This window comes from Apium graveolens, chromosome 6 (assembly GCF_009905375.1).
Source record: "Apium graveolens cultivar Ventura chromosome 6, ASM990537v1, whole genome shotgun sequence".
In the NCBI taxonomy this organism is placed as follows: Eukaryota; Viridiplantae; Streptophyta; class Magnoliopsida; order Apiales; family Apiaceae; genus Apium; species Apium graveolens.
In genome coordinates, this window is record NC_133652.1 from 298,759,080 (window position 1) to 298,779,946 (window position 20,867).

At 36.2% G+C, this 20,867-nt stretch overlaps 1 protein-coding gene and 1 non-coding gene across 2 annotated transcripts; one reads left to right on the forward strand and one right to left on the reverse strand.

Annotated features, from left to right (window-relative positions):
• Nucleotides 1-1,627: 1,627 nt before the first annotated feature.
• LOC141668439 (uncharacterized) lies at nt 1,628-12,671 on the forward strand. Its single transcript, XM_074475330.1, has 21 exons — nt 1,628-2,021; nt 4,337-4,469; nt 5,795-5,931; nt 6,028-6,073; nt 6,384-6,596; nt 6,710-7,213; nt 7,303-7,437; nt 7,531-7,746; nt 7,825-7,914; nt 8,000-8,247; nt 8,324-8,412; nt 8,959-8,999; nt 10,003-10,036; nt 10,132-10,254; nt 10,399-10,616; nt 10,704-10,799; nt 10,905-11,017; nt 11,174-11,309; nt 11,382-11,486; nt 11,596-11,954; nt 12,375-12,671. The coding sequence occupies exons 1-20, from the start codon at nt 1,747-1,749 to the stop codon at nt 11,794-11,796; spliced, it is 3,153 nt and encodes a 1,050-aa protein (XP_074331431.1). The 5' UTR covers nt 1,628-1,746; the 3' UTR covers nt 11,797-11,954; nt 12,375-12,671.
• Nucleotides 12,672-20,255: 7,584 nt separating this feature from the next.
• On the reverse strand, nt 20,256-20,362 carry LOC141669604 (small nucleolar RNA R71). The gene has a single exon (XR_012553874.1). It is a non-coding gene; the product is annotated as a small nucleolar RNA R71 (small nucleolar RNA).
• Nucleotides 20,363-20,867: the final 505 nt, after the last annotated feature.

Sequence of the window (20,867 nt, forward strand, 5' to 3'; positions counted from 1 at the left end):
CTGGCAGTACTAACACATGTTAACAAAACAAAGATAAATTATAAACTATTCTTTAAAAAAAAATCATACTTAATTAAAAATAATAACTATTCTTCAAAATATTATTTATAGTTAATTCATAACAAAATATTAATTAGTGGAATAAATTTTTTTCAAAAAAATTGAATGAAATATAATTCATATAAAATTTAGTTTTAAAAATTTATAACTACACATATTACATACCAACATTATATACCAACATGTTATTCTTTTTATTTTAACCTAGATGTGCCTTCACTAAATTTTTTATTTTTCAAGACTAATTATATTACACGATACATGTATGCATAATATAAATGATATATAGCTCGATGCACACGTGAAATAAATTTTTTATTTTTCAAGACTAATTATATTACACAGTACATGTATGCATAATATAAATGATATATAGCTCGATGCACACGTGAAAGAGGGATTTAAAAAGATTGATGCATACCTTTTAGCTAATTAAAGATGTAAAAAGGGTAGACACCTTTAATCATTCTAATCCATAGCCGCCTCCCTACTTTCCTCCCCTCTCCTAGGATTTGTCCATTTTCAAGTAAATCGAGGGGTTTCCAGTGGTTTTCTTCGGTTAAAAACCCCAACCCCTTCATTTTCTTTTATTCTCGTTAATTTTCTTCCAATAAAACCCGATTTTTTGGGTGTTTGTGTGTTTCTCCTCTTGGAGTGTGTGTTTTATATCTACTTTTGGAGTGTTTGTTATGTTTTTGTTTAGTCATGTTTGGGTTTATTTAGTGTTGGTTCTGTTGAGAACGAATTTATTGATATTTTTGGTGATCTACAAAGCCTGTATCGAATCTGGGGCGGTGGTGATTATTGCAAGAGCTCACCTTTCACAACCAAAAATTGTTCATTTTTCATGGGTTTACACTTTCGGCATTCCTATAGCTGCTATCCGACATGTAGATAGCTGGGGTGTCTTCGGCATGTCTATAGCTGGTGTCCGGCATGTAAATAACTGTGGTGTCGCTTCTCCAATCTCATTTTATGTGATTGATGTTTCTGAACATTGGGTTAATCATAGTTTTTATGTGATATGTGATCGGTGTTTCTGAACATTGGGCTAACCATAGTTTTTATGTGATATGGTCAATTGCGATGTTGTTATTTTCAGAGATGCTGGTGCAATTTGGATCGCTTGGGATGTCTTTGATTTCGTTTTTAGTTTCAAGAATTTTTAAATTTTATGTGTTAAACGATCAGGAAACAAATCATCTAATTGTTTTCAGTATATTATTTGTTTTACCACCTGTAATATATTCAATTTAATAAAAAAATTCTGCATTTGTCAAAAAAAAATGTAAAAAGGGTGGGTAAACAACCTGTAAATAGAAAAAAATATTTAAATACATACTACTCACATATGATGTTAAAAAAGGTTAGATTATATAAACTAATGAAGATATGATAGGGAAAATTAAAAAAAATTATTCTCACCTCAGATTTATATACTGAATAACCGAGGGATATTATAATAATTTCAAATTACTGCATAAAATAAATTTTTACTACATTTAGAAACACGAAAATGAAAATAAAACGTGAAAACTTGAATAATTCCCATCACTTCACCAAGACACCAACTATATATATAACTGTCAAAAACCCTCTCCAGCGCCGTTGCCTAGGGTTTCTCTCTCGCTCTCTCTCTCTCTCTCTCCACACAAAACCTGTGTGTATCTCTCTCCACACAACACAATGGCACAATCACTAGAACTTCTCTTAATTCAATTCCTAATGCCTGATAACGACGCTCGTAGACAAGCTGAAGATCAAATTAAGCGTCTCTCCAAAGATCCACAAGTGGTTCCAGCTCTAATTCATCATTTACGAACCGCGAAAACTCCGAATGTTCGACAACTCTCTGCCGTGCTTTTACGGAAGAAGATCACCGGGCATTGGGCGAAGCTTACGCCGCAGCTGAGACAGCTTGTTAAGCAGTCGTTGATTGATAGCATTACGCTTGAACATAGGTGTGGATTGAAAATTGTGGTGTTTTTGTTTATCGTTTTCGTAATGTTCGTGTTTTTATGCTCAATTTGATTATCGGTTATTGTTGATTGTTGTTTTGATTATTGTATTAGGTTGATGTGGATAGAATTTAGACTCATTTTGTTTATTTTGTTTATCGGTTTTTAGTAGTCCTGCTGTGTTGGTGTTGATTGTTGTTTCAATTTGAGCTGGATATAATGTATACTCATTTTGTTTATCGGTTTTTAGGAGTCATGCTGTGTTGGTGTTGATTGTTGTTTCAATTTTAATCAATTCTTAAGTTAGGTTGAGGTGGATAGAATTTGTGCTCATTATGTTTAAAGTTTATCGGTTTTTAGTATTTTGTATTTTTGAGCTGGGGTAGTGTCGATTGTTGTGATAGGTTTAGGTAATTTATGCTCATTTTGTTTATTGTTTATTAGTTTTTAGGAGTCCGTAATTTTTGAGCTGTGGCGGTGTTGATTGTTGTTTTGATTGTTAATTTAGGTTGAGGTGGATGGAATTTTTTCTCCTTTTGTTTATTGTTTATCATTTTTGAGTAGTTTGTAATTTTTGTGCTGTTGTGATGTCAATTGATGTTTTGGTTATTAAGTTAGGATTAGGTTTTCCTTAATAGTTGTAATTTGTGACAATTTTCATTGTTCTTTAGGCGATTGTAGGTAACTTGTTTGATGTTAAATGTTGTATAAATTAATAGTTGAGCTGGATAGAATTTGTGCTCATTTTGTTTATTATTTATCGGTTTTTAGTGCTCTGTACTATTCAAATTGTGGTGGTGCTGAATGTTGTTTCAATTATTAAGATAGGATCCGTTTATTTGCTTTAGTAAGCTGGACTTAATTTTCTTTATTGATAGTTGCATCTAGGTTTAATTTAGGTCTTCTCGATTAATTATAATTTACAATTGGTTTGATTGATTTTTATTTGATTGTTGGTAATCTATTTGATGTTGAATGTTGTTTGGATTAATAGGTTCAGTTGTGAAATGCGGAATCATTGAATAAAAAGGCTTAGCATTCCGAGAGCTGCTAAAGATATTTGTTTTTCTTTTAAGTCGTAATGAATACTTTGGGGTAGGAGAAAACTTAAGTTTTGAACTTTCAAATTGACTCGAGTGTATAGAGGAGTTGTTGTGAGTAAAGATTGCCTGATGATTGTAATCATTATTGAGGAAAAATTGGTATACTTTATCAAAATTTTCTCCGGGTGTAAATTAGTGAACAAAAAATCAAATGCAAATGGATCTCTGTTCTCTTGATTTACATGGTGTTAATGTCTGTGAAAGCCTCAAGGCAAGTTAAAAATTACATAGATAATTTCTTTATTACATCAATGACATTATTTGTTCGCTGTTTATGACTCTGAATTTAAACCACGCAGCTATTTAGGAATCTGTCAATATTCTGTCATCCAGTGTTGTTAAAGGCACGATTAATGGCGCTTCACGCTCAGGCGCAAGGTGTGCGATTTACAGCGATTCTGAAATCGTCTATAAGGCGCTCGGAAGCGCTAAAAGGCGCTCGTAACAGTATAATACAATAATAGTCTAAAATAGAAGGGTAAACAGAAAAGAACCCTAAAGTGTTCACACCACAAACAGCCTGCATCATAGGTCTCTCAGCGGTCACTTAATCTCAGCCTCCATCTAAAAGTAAGCCGGAGATTGAGTTTGATGATACTAAAACTTTTGAATTAGAGAACCTTATCTATTAAGGCTTCATTATTGACATTATTATCTTTTTATTTAGGCTCTTTGTTATGTTTAATTGTTAAGTTTATGTTAAGTACTTCTTGTTAAATTTGTGATTATTTTTTTTTGGGTAAAAGGCGCGCGATTATGGCGCTTCGTGATTCGCGCTTCAAATTTTGGGTCTTGCGCCTTTTTTGTAATCTGTGTATTAAACAGCACTGCTATCTATGTATGTAATTGTTGGTCGATAGGATGTGCCCAGATTTGTTTGAAGAATTACGATGCTGTGACTCCTTGGTCCAACTAAAAGACCAATTAGTGTTCATTGCATAACATTCATCATTTCAATCCTACATGTTTTGGTATTGTTTTCTTTTGGTAGTGTTTTTTATTTTCTAACATGATCTTTTTGACAATCGTTGTCCTCATTATTTATATTAATCATTTCTTGTTGTGCTATTCTTATTAAGTATTTTTGGAACATATTATGCCTTCTTGTGAATCATGGAAAGTATTGATGTTCCTGGCTTACTTTTTAATGAAGGAAGATGGATATTGTGTTCTGGTGTTCTAATTACTGATAATATTTTTTTACTTGTTTTGCAGTCCACCTGTGAGGCGAGCAAGTGCAAATGTAGTCAGTATTATCGCAAAGTATGCTGTACCAACTGGGGAGTGGCCTGATTTACTCCCTTTCTTATTTCAATGCAGTCAAAGTGTGCAAGAAGATCACAGGGAAGTAAGTAATTTTCTGTTATACAATCAAATCTGGTAATATGTATGATTTCATGATACAAAAAAATATTGAGACTCGCAATCAGATTCATGTATCCCATAGACCTTAAAAATTTGTTTAGTTGAACATGTTTAACAGTTCCCTAAAGTTGATATAAGATATTTCATTGTCCTTTTATCTTTTGCTATTCTTATCTATGTCCATTCATTAGAACATGATTTTGGAACATATGTTCATTTCTGGAGTCGACAATGTTGTAAGAATCTTTTGCTATCTTTCCAATCTATTAGATGAAGTTGCCGGTGATAACTCAGCATCGTAACTCAACCATTTTCCAAATAATGATGAATACTTCTGTTACAACCTACATGATTATAATCATTGGGTATTTTTTTAATGGATTGTAATTCCAGCACCACCATCTATAGACTATCTAATATCCTATAATAGTAAATTGTGTTTGTTTAGAAAATGGATTATTTGAGAAATGTTATTTTCCCACATTACCCTCTTTGGCTTTACAATAAATAAATAAATTATTGAGCAATTATTGAGTTATATGTAAGCTTAGTTTATATGCTGATTATAAGTCAAAAAGGGAAAGTACCTATTTCCTACTTCTCAAAATTTAAATCACAAGTCCATAATAAGTCTTAGTTTCTTTTTACACGAGTGGATCAACTAAAGTTGATTAGCACTTGCAAGTTGACTCCGACATAATGTGGTGAAACCAGCCCAAATTCTATACTCTCTGAAACTTTATCATAATTCTCTTGAACTCCCGTATTTTTATTAAACTCTTAGCAGTCCAGTTGACTTAAATTTTGCATATCTTATATTTCATTATTTTGAAAGACTAAGATGTAATGTGTGGAGGGGTTACAATAACCATTTAAATATGCGTCATGGTTTGTGTTCCAAATAAATTTCATCCCAACCGATGGATATTAATAAATTTTGAGAGGGGTTAACCATGTTCACGTTTTGTATAATTGCAAATCCCTTTTAAACTTTGGTTATAAATATTAGATGTGTTTCATCAAAGACTATGAAAGCAATCTTAAAATAATCTTTCAAGGCAAACCAAGACAGGGAATCGCAGTAAAAGCTCTACCTTGTATATTTTGATATTTCCCGATCTCACTTAATGAACTTCTTGTTAGATGGTCTAGTTTCATGTCTACCTTTTTTTCCCTTGTATCGTTCTTCTCTAAGCTATTGGCTAATGCTAAAAAAAATTGTTTGTGAATTTCATATTTTTCCTCTATGCTAAAATGTACGTAATGTTTAATGATCTAGCACATCAACTTCTTGTTTTTATGATGCAGGTTGCTCTAATACTTTTCAGCTCTCTCACTGAAACAATTGGTAATTCATTTCGGCCACATTTTGCGGATCTGCAATCCCTGCTGCTCAAAAGCCTACAGGATGAGACTAGTACCCGTGTCAGAGTTGCTGCTCTTAAGTAGTTTATCATAACTTATCTTCTATTAATTTGGTAGAATAATGTTGTAGAGTTCTTACAAAATTTTTATGTGCTGCAACTTTATACTTGATACAGGGCAGTTGGGTCTTTTCTGGAGTTCACTCATGATGAAGCCGAAGTGGTAAGTAATATTGCACCATGCTGCTTGTAATTTGTTATAACAGTGGATGAAGTTATTATTGGCACATATTGCAATGTGTCTGCATGTATGTGCTTAATTTTCAGGTAATTTTTTAGGCAATTGGAGCAAACACATCTTCTTTGTAGCTTCATCCTTGTATTTCTTGTTAAATTTTCACTTACGACCTATATGTATAAATAAATGTCAGAACGACCACATAAAGCTCTAGGCTGCTGTATTTATGGCCGTGTGTTCCCATTAATTATAGGAAGTAGAATAATATAACTTTATCACTACTCTACACTTGCAGATCAAGTTTCGAGAGTTCATACCCAGCATATTGAATGTGTCAAGGCAATGCCTTGCCTCCGGTGATGAGGATGTTGCTGTAATTGCTTTTGAAATATTTGATGAGCTGATTGAATCTCCTGCACCTCTTCTTGGTGAATCAGTTAGATCTATTGTGCAGTTCTCACTTGAAGTGTGCTCGAGTCCAAATTTGGAATCAAGCACACGCCATCAGGTACACAAATCACATTGGCTTAATTGTCTATGTTACCTTATAGTTGGATTGCTCTACTTCACTGTACTTGACATCCTAAAACAATTTCAACGTCCTTTTCTCTTTCATGCCAGGCTGTTCAAATAATTTCCTGGCTTGCAAAGTATAAATTCAATTCTCTAAAAAAGCACAAGCTGATCATTCCCATCCTTCAAGTTATGTGCCCATTGCTTGCAGAATCAACAAATAGAGATGAAGATGATGATCTAGCACCTGATCGGGCTGCTGCAGAAGTTATCGACACCATGGCGTTAAACTTGTCGAAGCATGTATTTCCTCCTGTATTTGAGTTTGCGTCTTTAAGTAGTAAGAATGTGAATCCAAAATTTCGGGAGGCATCAGTTACATCTTTGGGAATTGTTTCAGAGGGTTGTTCGGACTTGATGAAAAGTAAGTTGGAACCAATTCTCCTTATTGTCTTGGGAGCTTTGGGAGATTCCGAACAAATGGTAAGGGGGGCTGCTTCTTTTGCTATGGGTCAATTTGCTGAGTATCTGCAACCTGAGATCTGTGATCATTATGAGAGTGTTATTCCTTGCCTTTTAAGTGCTTTGGAGGACACATCGGATGAAGTTAAGGTACATGCAAATTTTGAAAAGAATAAGAGGTACATTCTAATTTACTCTTATTTACTTGTGTAATATAAGTTTATGCGTGAATCTTTCAGGAAAAGTCATATTATGCACTAGCGGCATTCTGTGAGAACATGGGTGAGGAAATCCTTCCTTTCCTTGATCCATTGATGGGAAAACTACTTGCTGCCCTTCAAAGCAGTCCTCGAAATTTGCAGGAAACATGCATGGTACAAATTCTTTATGCTCCCAGAACTTGGTATATTACACAATGTGTTTTTATTTCTATACTTTTGAACTAATTTTCTTTGCTGGTATTTCAGTCAGCAATTGGTTCTGTCGCATCTGCTGCGGAGAAAGCATTCATTCCATATGCTGAAAAGGTTTTAGAGTTGATGAAACACTTCATGGTACTTACTAATGATGAGGACCTCCGTTCACGAGCAAGGGCTACTGAATTGGTCGGAATTGTTGCGATGTCTGTTGGAAGGACAAGAATGGAGCCAATCCTACCACCTTTCATTGAAGCTGCAATCAATGTAATTAATTTCATCTGTGTTTTCCTAACTTGCCATGACAGTCTGTGAACAGTTGATTTAGGATAATTAACAATTCAGGGATATGGATTAGAGTTCAGTGAGCTTCGAGAGTATACACATGGATTTTTAAGCAATGTTGCAGAAATTCTGGATGATGGATTTACTCAGGTATGCTTGTCACTTGTGGTGATCATTTTTTAAGAAACCCATATAGTTTAGTTAATTATGTTTGGCACCATGATTTTCTAAACAGTACCTCCCGCACGTTGTACCTCTGGCTTTCTCCTCATGCAATCTTGATGACGGTTCTGCTGTGGATGTTGACGATTCTGATGAGGATGACAATATCCATGGATTTGGTGGAGTATCTTCTGATGATGAAGCTCACGATGAACCTAGGGTGCGTAATATCAGCATCAGAACTGGAGTTTTGGACGAAAAAGCAGCTGCAACACAAGCCCTTGGACTATTTTCTTTGCATACAAAAAATGCTTTTGCGCCGTATCCTTGTGGCTGTACTTTTTCTGTCAAGTAAATAATTTCTGTTTTATGATTTAACTTCTTTGACTTTTTAAAGATATTTGGAGGAGTCACTGAAAATACTGATTAGACACTCAACCTATTTCCACGAGGATGTTCGTCTTCAGGCCATCACATCATTGAAGCGTGAGTAGCTATGACATCTAATCTGCTTAAGTAATAGACTTGTTCATCAAACTTACCAAGCATTTGTTCAATAGTCTGAACTTTCTGAAATTTGGAAGAAACTCCTTTGATTGTTTTATGTTACCAAGCCTTTTTAAAAGAACACTATTGAAGGATAAAGGTTAGACTATCAAATTGAAGTTAGGGATGAATTTGAAGTTCTTTTGAATGTTCTCTCATGCAAGTATGTATAAAATAAATGTGCGGCATTACTTAAGCATTCCATTTTCCGGCCCTTATCTTTATTACAAAGTTTCGACTTAGTTTTATGCACTTCTATAATCATTGAAAATTTTATTTCTTAAGTGGTTTGGTTGTATAATATTTTTGAGGTCCTTGTGCATATTAGTTATTTACATTTAAGCTGTCCATGTTTGTAATAATCAAGGACGGGTAAGCTAATCTTCGTATTCCCTTTTCTCTTCTCGATCTCTAGCTATAATATGTTTCAATCAACTAAAATATGTTACATGTATAAACTCATAGTGAACTTTTATTTGGTGGCAGATATTCTGACAGCTGCACAAGAAGTCTATCAAGCGAATTATGTGAGTGTGCATCGACTCGTGTTGTCCTTGTTATCTTCTATTTAACTTGGTGGTAGTTTAAATTATGCATTCCCTGTTATATGAATATGTATAATTGGAATAATTCAACTGACTGGTACTGTTTTTTATGTGAACCCATCTTAGACTGTTTGAATTAAGGTACAGGGAACATAGTGCTGCACATGTTTTCATGTTTTGTACGTCCGTACATAACACACGTAACGATTGTACCTTCAGTTAACACGGTGCAAGCAATAATCTTGCACAGTATAGTTAGGCCAGCTTGTCCTTTGTTTTAGTTACACCCTTACAGGTATACTGGAGAGAGTTCCGTTTAACTCAAGAACTAAATTCATATAGTATTGAGTCAACAGTTATCAAAAGAGGCTTTCAAATTGCAATTATGGGAGAGGCACCATTGTAAGATCAAAATGATGTTGAACTGTCATTTTCACTTATTTTCCTATGTGGTGCAGTAACGAACTTGCCTAAGCAGTATACTGTTGCATATGCGTACGATGAGTGCAGTTATTTATTGGATTCTGTTTGGCTGTAAGCACTACTGGATGTTCCGTCAAGAATCATGCATCATTATGTATTTATGTTGCAGAATAATATTCACATCCATTGTTCATGCTCATTGCACCCTTTATAGCCATTCTTGACGTGACTCCATTCCACATCTATATATGAAGGATGTTGCAAGTACTAGAAATATTTATGAAACTTCCTACGAATGGTAATGTTAATTAGTAAAATGTTGCTTCTTTAAATCAATGAACATGGCATATCCTCTGGAGGGATTACTACATAATGTTTCCAACCATCCATTACATTGATACGGTTCTCAGGTCAAATTAAGTCAAATCTTTGTTGACAATATGATCTCATCGAGGACCTAACCTTTAAAGCTGCCTGTATGCATATTATTGAAAAGTTGCTTGCAACTCTGCTAGCTAGAAATGCTACTAACTATTTCCATTCAAAATTTTCTCATTCTTAGCTGGAAGGAGCAGCAAAGACGAAAGAAGTTTTGGGTAAAATCATGATCCTGTAGTATTTTTTTATATCATATGGCTGTCAGATGCTGGAGGAATCAGTAACATTTGTTGTTTCTTAAATTATTCCTCAGACTCCGTTATGAACATTTATATCAAGACAATGACTGAAGATGACGATAAGGAGGTTGTTGCTCAAGCTTGTATGAGTGTAGCTGACATTATAAAAGAACTTCCATACATTACAATTGAACCTTGTAAGTATAATTTAAAGGCCTTTATATTTTTTTAGATTATTACTATAGTTTTTTTAGTACAATGCTATTGCATTTAAAGGTGCCATAGTACAGTAAATTAGTGTCTTCCCCTAACATATGTATATGTATTCTTTATTATGATAGACATGCCTAGACTCGTAGATGCTACTCTGCTATTGCTCCAAGAGAACGCAGGCTGTCAACTAGTAGAATCTGATAGTGAAATTGATGATGATGACACCGAGCATGATGAAGTTCTCATGGATGCAGTTTCTGACCTCCTTCCTGCGTTTGCAAAAGCGATGGGCTCTAATTTTGCACCTATATTCTCAAAGTTGTTTGATCCTTTAATGAGATTCGCGGTGGGTGGCATTGTGGCCTTTTATATGCAGTTTCCATGCAGGTCTTTTAGCTTTGAGATCTCACTTGTTTCATGTTTTGAATTACAGAAAGCTTCACGACCATCACAAGATCGAACCATGGTAGTTGCATGTCTTGCAGAAGTTGCTCAGGATATGGGTGCTCCAATCAGTGGTTATGTTGACGTAAATACTTGAAAATATGGAACCTTTTAAATGTCAAGTCATGTAAATTCTAACCTTCACACTGCATGTGTCTATAACTGATTTAGATGTTGCATCATATTTCAGGCTCTAATGCCGTTGGTACTTAAAGAATTAGCCTCGCCAGAAGCGACTAATAGGCGGAATGCTGCTTTTTGCGCTGGAGAATTATGCAAAAATGGCAGCGATTCAGCTTTGAAGTAAATCTCAAATTGGACAAACTCTAATCTATTTTATCTTCCGTTTCCATCGACTTCTGGAAGATCTTTTTCATAGCTCGTATAGTTTTCTTTTCAAATTCCACAGTTCTAACTTCTGTTTGTTTATACGTTGCTTCATTTACCCCAAATTGCCAGATACTATGCTGATGTATTACGTTGTCTTTACCCATTGTTTGGGGAATCTGAGCCTGATGATGCAGTAAGGGACAATGCTGCTGGAGCAGTGGCAAGAATGATTATGGTTCGACCGGATGTTGTCCCTCTGAATCAGGTTAATATGCTACCAGTTATGATATGATTAATTTTAGGATAAACTCTGTTAATTGTTTTTTCCTATCTTTAGGTCCTTCCTGTTTTCTTGAAAGTTCTTCCTCTTAAAGAGGATCACGAAGAATCGATGATTGTCTACAGCTGTGTCTGTAATCTTGTTTTGACATCTAATTCCCAGGTTTGAATTATTTGCTATCTGATCTCTGCTCTGCAATTTTCTTCTTGTAGGCAAGTAACTGTATCTTACCTTTTGTTTTCGTCACCTTTTTGTTGTAAATGCAATTCAGGTGCTGTCTCTAGTTCCGGAATTAGTTAATCTGTTTGCTCAAGTTGCCATCTCACCTGTGGAAACTCCTGAAGTCAAAGCTCAAATTGGCAGAGGTTTTTCACATTTGATATCTCTTTATGGTAACCAGATGCAAGCTCTATTAGAAAATCTATCATCTGCGCATGCTAATGCGCTTGCTGCTATTGTGCCGAAGAGTTGACACCAAATCAAGTTCATCGGCTTGACCAAGTCATTGCCACAATATCTTTCTCTAGGACCTCCTTTTTTCCCTTTTAAAAGATGAGTTTGTTATCAAGTATTTTTGTTTGCTATGCGAGGTGGGAGTGGTTTCCGGAAATGAAGATTATTCTCACCCAGGTATGTTATAGATTAATTGACGCCTAATTATCCATGTAAACAGAATTCATAATAAAACATAGGGTTCTTAATGTTAAGTTGTTGACAGTGTGCAGTCACTTCTTTTTCTCATTCATGATTATTGTTGGAAGTTTACATTCTACTTTGAATGGGCTGAGGTGCTAGATACTTTGAATCTGTTAGAAGCTAACAAGGTCATGTTAATCATATTCTAGTTTTCGTCAGCGGTGATCGAAGTCTAACTTTCGAATGTAAAAATAGTATTTCAGACATTTTCTAACATAATTTTTGCTTTCAGTTGCTATTCATTTTAGCTAATTATTACCATGCCATATGCCTATATTTATTTTGAACTTTTTTTTTAGTGTGAATTTGTTTTTGTTTTTGTTTCTAATATTAGCACCGTCTACTTTTGTGCAGGTTTTGGTCTGCGTATTGCAGCTTGTCTATTTTTTATAGTTTAAGTGGGTTTCATATTTTTTGATTCTAAAAGGTATTTATTTACTATATGTTTGATTTCATAGTAATAGTAGTAGCTTTTGGTGCTGTTCATTTTTTAAATTTGTGAAGGCAGTCTGTATATTTATATACAGTATATAGCATGGTGTGGAATTCTATGTAATTTTAGATATGGCTAGAAGCCGTATTGTTTACTGTAACATTTTTAATAGATCTTGGCTGAAATGGTATTCATTTATCATTTATTTAATCTTTTTATTGAATATTGCTTAACAGCTAATTAAGTAAATATATAATTTATTAGCATATGGTTATTTATAAGAATTTTATCTAAGTTAATGATCAAAATTTTAAAAATTACTTATAAAAACAAATTTGTTTATCTTCTAGACTTGTTCGTTAGGTACAAATACTCCCTGGTATACTTGGTCTTGTTACTAGGGACGTCCTCGATTAAATTTGGTGCACAAACCGTATATAATGGTTTTATAGAATTATCAACGAGCCGTCGCATTTGCGTGTGTGGGTAATCGCAATATTTTTAACTGCGAATTTGTGATTTGGGCGGATATATTTACGGTTCAGTCACCTATTATAACTTTTATAAAATTTATTATACCACAAAAATAAACTTGGAACAATATAAAAATTAAAAATTCAAATACTAAATTGGAAGTACTTTTTTGTGACAAAAGTAAAAAAATCCTACAATTTATAGCAATGATCGAATTCAGAAATTGGGACGATAGAGAAATAGAGAATAAATTCAGCTGCCAAAATTGTCTCGTTAAAAGCACCTACCTATATGTTTGAAGGCTGCAATTGAGTCATTATTTTCTTCACTTGGATTAAGCATATCCAAATTAAGCGAGAATACGACGATTATTTGCTTCACTTGAATTAAGCATATCCAGATTAAGTGAGAATACGACGAAGCAAATAATATGTAAGGCCAGTTCAATGGATTGAAAAGTATAATACTGGCAGAAAATGCATCAGCTCATTTCATGCACTGCTTCGCTCATCAACTTCAGTTGACACTTGTAAGTGTTGCTAGAACTCATAAGAAAATTGCTCCACTTTTTCTAAATATTGCTACTTTGACTAATGTTGTTGGAGGCTCGTGCAAGCGCAAAGTTATGTTGCGAGAGAAATGGTTTAAAAAGGTCATTGAACAGATTCAAAATAATGAAGTTGCTACTGGACGAGAGCTGAATCAGGAAATAACATTGCAAAGAGCCGACGACATACGCTGGAGCTCGCATTACGGGATTATATTAAATCTACTTGCCTTATTTACTTCAGTGGTTGAAGTACTAGAAATTATTAAAAATGAAGGTAAATTATCGGATCAAAGTGCTGAAACGACCTTTTCAGCATTTTTAATTTGTCTTCTTATTACATCTCATGAGAAATGTATTAGGAACTACTGACGAGTTATCGCAAGCATTGCAGAGAAAAGATCAAGATATGGTTGAAAGGTATTAGTGATCTTACTCAAAGAATGGTTGAGACGAAAAGATGTTTTATACCCCTTGATATATTGTTTGTTAAAACTATCATTGGTTCTTCCAGTTGCAACCGTCACAGTAGAAAGAGTATTTTCTGCCATGAAGATAATCAAAAGTACACTTTATAACCATATGGGAGATGAATGGATGAATGATTGTCTAATGAACTATGTTGAAAAGGAATTGTTTGAGACTATAGCAATAGAAGATATAGTCAAACAGTTCCAAAAAATAAAACCCAGGAGCTGTAGATGGTTCAGTTTTTGACTCTGTATCTTTTGTTAAAGGTTATTAACATAGCCTCTGCACTTGTAATCTTGCGATGCTAAGGCTATATATATTGGATCTATTTTGTTGAATTTCTACTTCTTTTTTATTATTTCTTGTCATTACAATAAATTTTGGAGCTAATTTTTTTTTACACTAATATTCGTGTCCCATCAAAAATTAAATTTTAGATCCACCCCTGTACCTAACTATAATTGTAGTAATAAGATTTATAGAAAGCATTGACTACCTAATTGGAAATTAGGTAGTTTATGTGAAGATCCAAATCCTAACAATAAATAGCTTGTTATTTAGTCTAACATCCATTTTTACCTGTACTAATTTATCCTTTTACCTGTACTAATTTATCCTTCCCGTCTTTTTCATGTAGTTGTAAAGACTAAAGTAACACAAATTTCTTTAAAATTCGTACAAGGTTGACGGGCTCACGTGAAGTTGTATTAATTTTTCTAACTCCCATTCACCTGAAAAAATTCATGTACAATTTCAATTTTTTAAATAAAATTAAGGGTCATTTTGAAAAATTATGGATTAATATACAAAAGCATAGGATACCTTTACAAAATGTATATAGTATTTATCAATTAAGTTATATTTTCTTTTTCATAACAAGGTGTCTGGATAACATAGCACATCAATTTATAGTCATGACACCCTCTGTTATAGAAATCCACCGATTTTTCAAAAATCGCCGATAAATTGCTCAAAAATATTTGTCCGATTTGATCGATTTTCGATAAATCGCCGATAAATTCTCTGATTTTTTAAAAATCGTCCGATAAATCGTAAATCGGTATTGTTATAGCCAAAATTTGGTACTGGATCATCTCGGGTCAAATACGGGTCAATTGGAATGAAATTGGGGCAAAAGATGAATAATTAGGTTTTGGTCTTCATTGTATGAAGCGAAGACGCATCCGATATATGTAGGATGCGTCCATGATTGTGTAGCCTATACCTTGAGTTGTAATGTTAAGAGATGGGGAAGAAGATATTGAAAGGAGGAGGACGCGCCCAAGGCGCAGGACGCACCCTGATAAGTAAAAATAACGGGATGAGCTGTACAGATAATAAGGTTTCCATGCAAGGAGAATATGTGTATTTTACAAGGGGAGGACGCGTCCTACCTCCTGGAGATGCACACTTTGGGACGGTTGAGCTTGTTCTCATTCAGGACAAAGCAAATAGAGACACTTGGAAGATATAGCAATATATGGAGTTCGTAAGGTCAGGACGCGCCCAATCGTTCAGGACGCGTCCTATTTGTGAAGAATGCATGATCAAGAGTAAGTTTAAAGCAAGGTAAGTGTGGAAGGAGCAATGGAGAATTATTTCCACTAACGTATTTGTTGCAGGTACTCTTTGAAGAATTCCCTCCTTGAGACGGTCAAGGAGGGGGATGTCCGTGAAAAGCTTGAAGGCCTCCAGGAGTATGCCTGATGATTGAAGGTCTCCTCCTGTATTCAACGGGTGTCCTCGTTGGGGATGCGGGGTTAACTTTGGTGTGTGCTTTGTGAACTCTGTTCTTGTATTCAACGGGTGTCCTCGTTGGAGAACTTTGGAGTCATCCTCCACTTTGCACCCAAGAGCTTGGGATCACCTGTCCTGTTATCTGGTGGGTTATCCTCATTCGGGGGACAGGGACGCGTCCGGAATTTGGGGTGAACCGTGGCTATACCTGCGTCTGTAAATCAAGGGAGATAGCTGTAGCGGAGTGGTATCCTTGCGCAGGGAGATGCACTATCCGTGAAGTCCTGCGATTACGGATGAGTCTTGGGCCTTCGCGGTTGGGCCTCATAGTTGGACATTCCTAAAGCTAGCGGAAGATGGATTCTGGACCGGGCCTAGGAATAAGAAGTCTAAGCCCATTAGATTTCTTGTTCCCCAAGAACTACTTGGGCTTGATTCCCTATAAATAGGGATACGTAGGCAAATTGCAAGGGTTGGGAAGCGAGAGCCTTAAGGAGCCATCATCAACCCTAAGCAATCTCAACCCCCAATTCATCACAACCACCACACTCCGCCCACTTTTCAGGCAAAGAACCACCATCGTAGATCTTGATTCCGGCGACGAACCTCAAACTTTGTTGAAACCAAATTCCTCCGTCAACAAATTGGCGCTAGAAGGAAGGGTGCTGATCAAGATCATAATCTCAGGAGAAAGAGATGTCTCATCACGATGAAGGTTCTTTACGCAAGAATTGAAGGAAAGCCACGGAGGAGTTTGTAAATAACGGCCACGAAAGAGATTGAATAACTATTTTCGGCTAGGGGGTCGAAGGAGATTTGAATGTAGTATCCGCGACTACGACGGAAATTCATGGATGATAATTTCCATCCATGGGGGTTGAAGTTTTCAGCCATGGCCACGAAGGAGCGAAGTTGGATGCAAAATTCGGATTTGACGGGTTAAGCGATTTACTTACACTTTTTGGGCCTTATCTTGAATTTCGTAAGTCAGATTTGGACGATCTTACAACCAACGCGAAGCTTATTGAATTCTCTTTAATTCAGAGATGATATGGCCACGAGAATCCAAGTTGAACAGTCTGGAAACAGAGGAAAACAACAGCTGCGAATTTGTACCAAAAAATCCTATTTGGTTTAGAAGATTGCAAGAAACCCCTTCCAATAAGAAGATTGGGAGAAACCTATTTGGTATAGAAGATTGGAGAATCTTATTCTAATTAGAAGATTGAAGAATTATATTCGATCTAGAAGATGGGAGAATCCTGTTTTAATTAGAAGATTGGAGAATCCTATTCCAACAAGAAGACTGAACAATCCTATTTGATTTAGAAGATTTGAGAACACTATTCAGATCAGAAGATTTAATCAGGTGCAAATCTGAGGACGATCGGGAGGAGAACACTCCAAGAAGAAGGCATTACTATCATGAGCTAGTCATCGCCTTTAAGACGATCCCTCAAGGTAACACTCAACTAGTTTCGTTGTATTTTTCGTTACTCATTTTTTGTACTTGTACAGGAAGAGGATTGGGAAAGAGACCTGGCATGGAGAAAATCCCCACAAACTCTTAGGACACGCCTTTATTAAGAAATTTGGGGCCCGGACGACTTCCAGCAAATTCCAGGAGAATTCACCGACTGGACACGTCCGTCCCTCTAGGACGCGTCCTCCAGGTAACATTCTAAGTTCCATATTAATTATGTTTATTGCAGGTAGGAAATTTTATCAGGAAAAAATCTCATAAATTACCAAGCACTGCGTCACAATATATTAAGGCGCGCCATCTGCATGTGAAACATTCAGTGGAGAATTGCCCTTCCAGGGCGCGCCCACACAAGAGAAAGCCTATGGAAGTTTTCAATAAATATGTCTTGGTGATCATATGAGTTATAGTCACTGCTTCAAGAATGGCTCGGGTGGAACCATTTTCTCATCTTTCAAGATGCGCCCTTTCCTTAAGGCGCGCCCTCAAAATAATATTAATGGTGAGGTGAACTTTATTGACTATAAGGAGAATTATAATATTGGAACTTCAGGAGAAAAGAATTTATCAGAGTAGAGGTACCATGAATCCTAGGACGCGCCCCTTGATTATCATGGTAAGGCCCCGGGACATGAATGAGCTCCTCCATCTAAGGATGTAATGTTATATCCTCAACAGTTATAAGTAAACTCTCCAAGGCTATCTCTCTTAAGGCGCGTCTTCATTGAAATACCCATGTCATCTTCCTCAACATTACATACATGATTTATAAAGAAGTAAATGAAGTACAATGATCTTCCTAGTATGTCGAGAGTTTAGTTTCAGCGAACACGCCCTCACATCCTCAATAATCTGAGTGAGTTTTCAGGACGCGCCCTGAGCATATCTGGCTCATATGTTAAGGCTTTTTCTTTCGATACGATTATCAAGGTCATCTGGTTGTCTGTAGCAAAAAGAAAATATGGGAGTGATAAGTGGCATTTTATACCACTTAGAACGTCTTAAAATAGCTTAAATTGGTTCCTTGAAATCAAGTATTTTGTGTATTTGATGCGTTTTTCCAGTGTTTATGCATTTCAGGGTATTAGTTGCATTTCGGAGGAGAAATCATCAAGAATAAGCCTTGGCATGTGTTAAGCATTGTGAGAGGAAAGAAAGGGACAGATTGCAGCGAGGAAACGGAGCAAACTCAGGAATTTTCCAGTAGGGTCCTGAGCGCCCGCTCAGCTATGCTGAGCGGCCGCGCAGAAGGCTGAGCGTCCGCTCAGCTAGGCTGAGCGTCCGCTCAGCTATGCTGAGCGGCCGCGCAGGGTCGGGAAAAATAATAATCTGTTTTAGACTTCTACTTCTGTTTGGCTTCCAACTTCTATGTAATCTGAGTTTTATGAGACTATTATATAAGTAGATTTGGAGACGTTTTCACGAGGTTGGATCGTTGCATTAAGTAAGGAGCGAAGGAGATAAGGAAGAAGACCGTTTTAGCACACCGCAACGAAGAGGAAGCATATTTTCTTGTGATTCTTATTTCGTTGTAACGTTGGATGCTAGTTTTCTTGCTTTTGAACCTAATTATTCTTGTGACGTACTCTGGTTTAATATAATTAGTTTAGTTATTATTTTCTTGTGTTTATTTATCATGTTTTCATATGAACCCATGATGACGATAAGTGCTATCATGGGCTAATCGTGATCATGGGGTCGTAACGGATTTGCTATGGAATTCTTTAGTTAATTGTTTAATACCTTAGTGTGTGATGATTGTATGATATCTAGTATTGGTTGTGCGTATTCGTCTTATGTGTGTCGCGAACATATAAGATAGGGTGTTAATCTCTTGTGAAGCGACGGTGGATCTTGAGATTTAGAACTTGCCATGCTAGCATAGGTTCATGTATGATGTGCATGATTAGTGGGTAACTCTAACAGTTTTATTCGCCCTGTATAATCAAAAGGAATAACTTGTGCTTAAATCGTTATGTTGTCAATTTCTGTAGATATATAGGAACTCAACATAATTGATGCCTATTCAACTTCTATCTTAATTGTGGATGTTTGGTAGAATGGTATTAGTACAATGAGAGTTGGCTTTTATCAGTTTCGTGTTATTCGATTAATATCATCGCTGTTGCATGCTAATGGTAATAACAATAACTATTGAAGGAAGTAGTAATGAAGTTGTGATCTCATGAGTGTTTTAATATTGTTAATTCGAAGTGTTAATTAAGTAATTAATTGTAGTTAATATTTAGTCAACAATTCTAAGTGTTAGTGTCTTAACATTGAGAAATAATCATACGTTGGTGCGTGAGTTTAATTGAACAATAATTAGTCCGAGTCTCTGTGGGAACGAACTAGAAAGTATTCTATATTACTTGCGAACGCGTATACTTGCGTGTATTATTAGCGCGTGTTTTCGCCCTAACAAGTTTTTGGTGCCGCTACCGGGGACTCGGCGTATTTGTTTAGTTTATGTACTTACCATCATTGGTCGTTAGGACTCAGTGATTAGGACGTAGTTGTTACTTATTATTTCTGGTTGTGTTTCAGGTACTTTAGCGAGTGTTTATGCAAACTCGTTCTCGTACTCGCAAGAGGACTTTAGATACAGCTTAGGAGACAGACGAAGTTCTTGATATTCCGGAGAATATAGATTTTGAAGATTCGGATTCAGGAACTGAGCAGAAAGAACCAGTAATCATGGGTGATCGTATTGTTCAGGCTTATCCAGCTCTTATGGACTTTTCTCGGCCTAAAATTGATGACATTCAGTCAAGCATTCTTCATCCGGCTATTCAAGCTAACACCTTTGAAATCAAGCCGGGCACTATTCAGATGGTGCAGAATTCTGTTTCTTTTGGAGGTGCTGCGACTGAAGACCCCAACATGCACATAAGGAATTTTGTCGAGATCTGCAACACTTTCAAGTATAATGGCGTGACTGATGAGGCTATCAAGCTGAGGCTTTTCCCATTCTCACTGAGGGACAAAGCTAAGGACTGGTTACATTCTGAACCAGCTGGGTCCATCACTACTTGGCAAGATCTTGCGTAAAAGTTTCTGGTGAAGTTTTATCCGATGGCAAAGACTGCTGCTATGAGGAGTGCTCTTACACAGTTTGCGCAGCAACCTACAGAATCTATGTGCGAAGCTTGGGAACGCTACAAGGAAATGTTGAGAAAGTGTCCACATCATGGAATGCCCGATTGGATGGTGATCACTGGTTTCTATAATGGTTTGGGGGCCCAATCTCGGCCCATGCTCGATGCAGCAGCTGGAGGCGCCTTATGGGCCAAAAGCTATACTGAGGCGTATAATCTTATCGAGACTATGGCTGCAAATGAGCATCAAAACCCAACTCAGAGGATGATGCCTGGGAAGGTAGCAGGTATTCTGGAAGTCGATGCAGCCACCGCTATTGCAGCGCAGCTCCAAGCGCTGTCGATGAAGGTTAATTCTCTAGCTACATATGGAGTTAATTAAATAGCTATGGTCTGTGAGCTTTGTGCAGGTTCTCATGCTACGGATCAGTGTTCTCTCGTCAATGAATCTGTTCAGTATGTGAATAATTATCAGCGACAACAGCAGCCTGTACCAGCTACTTATCATCCTAACAACAGAAATCATCCAAATTTCAGTTGGGGTAATAATCAGAATGCTTTTCAGCCACCATATCAGCAAGGTGTGAGTAAACAGTTTAATCCA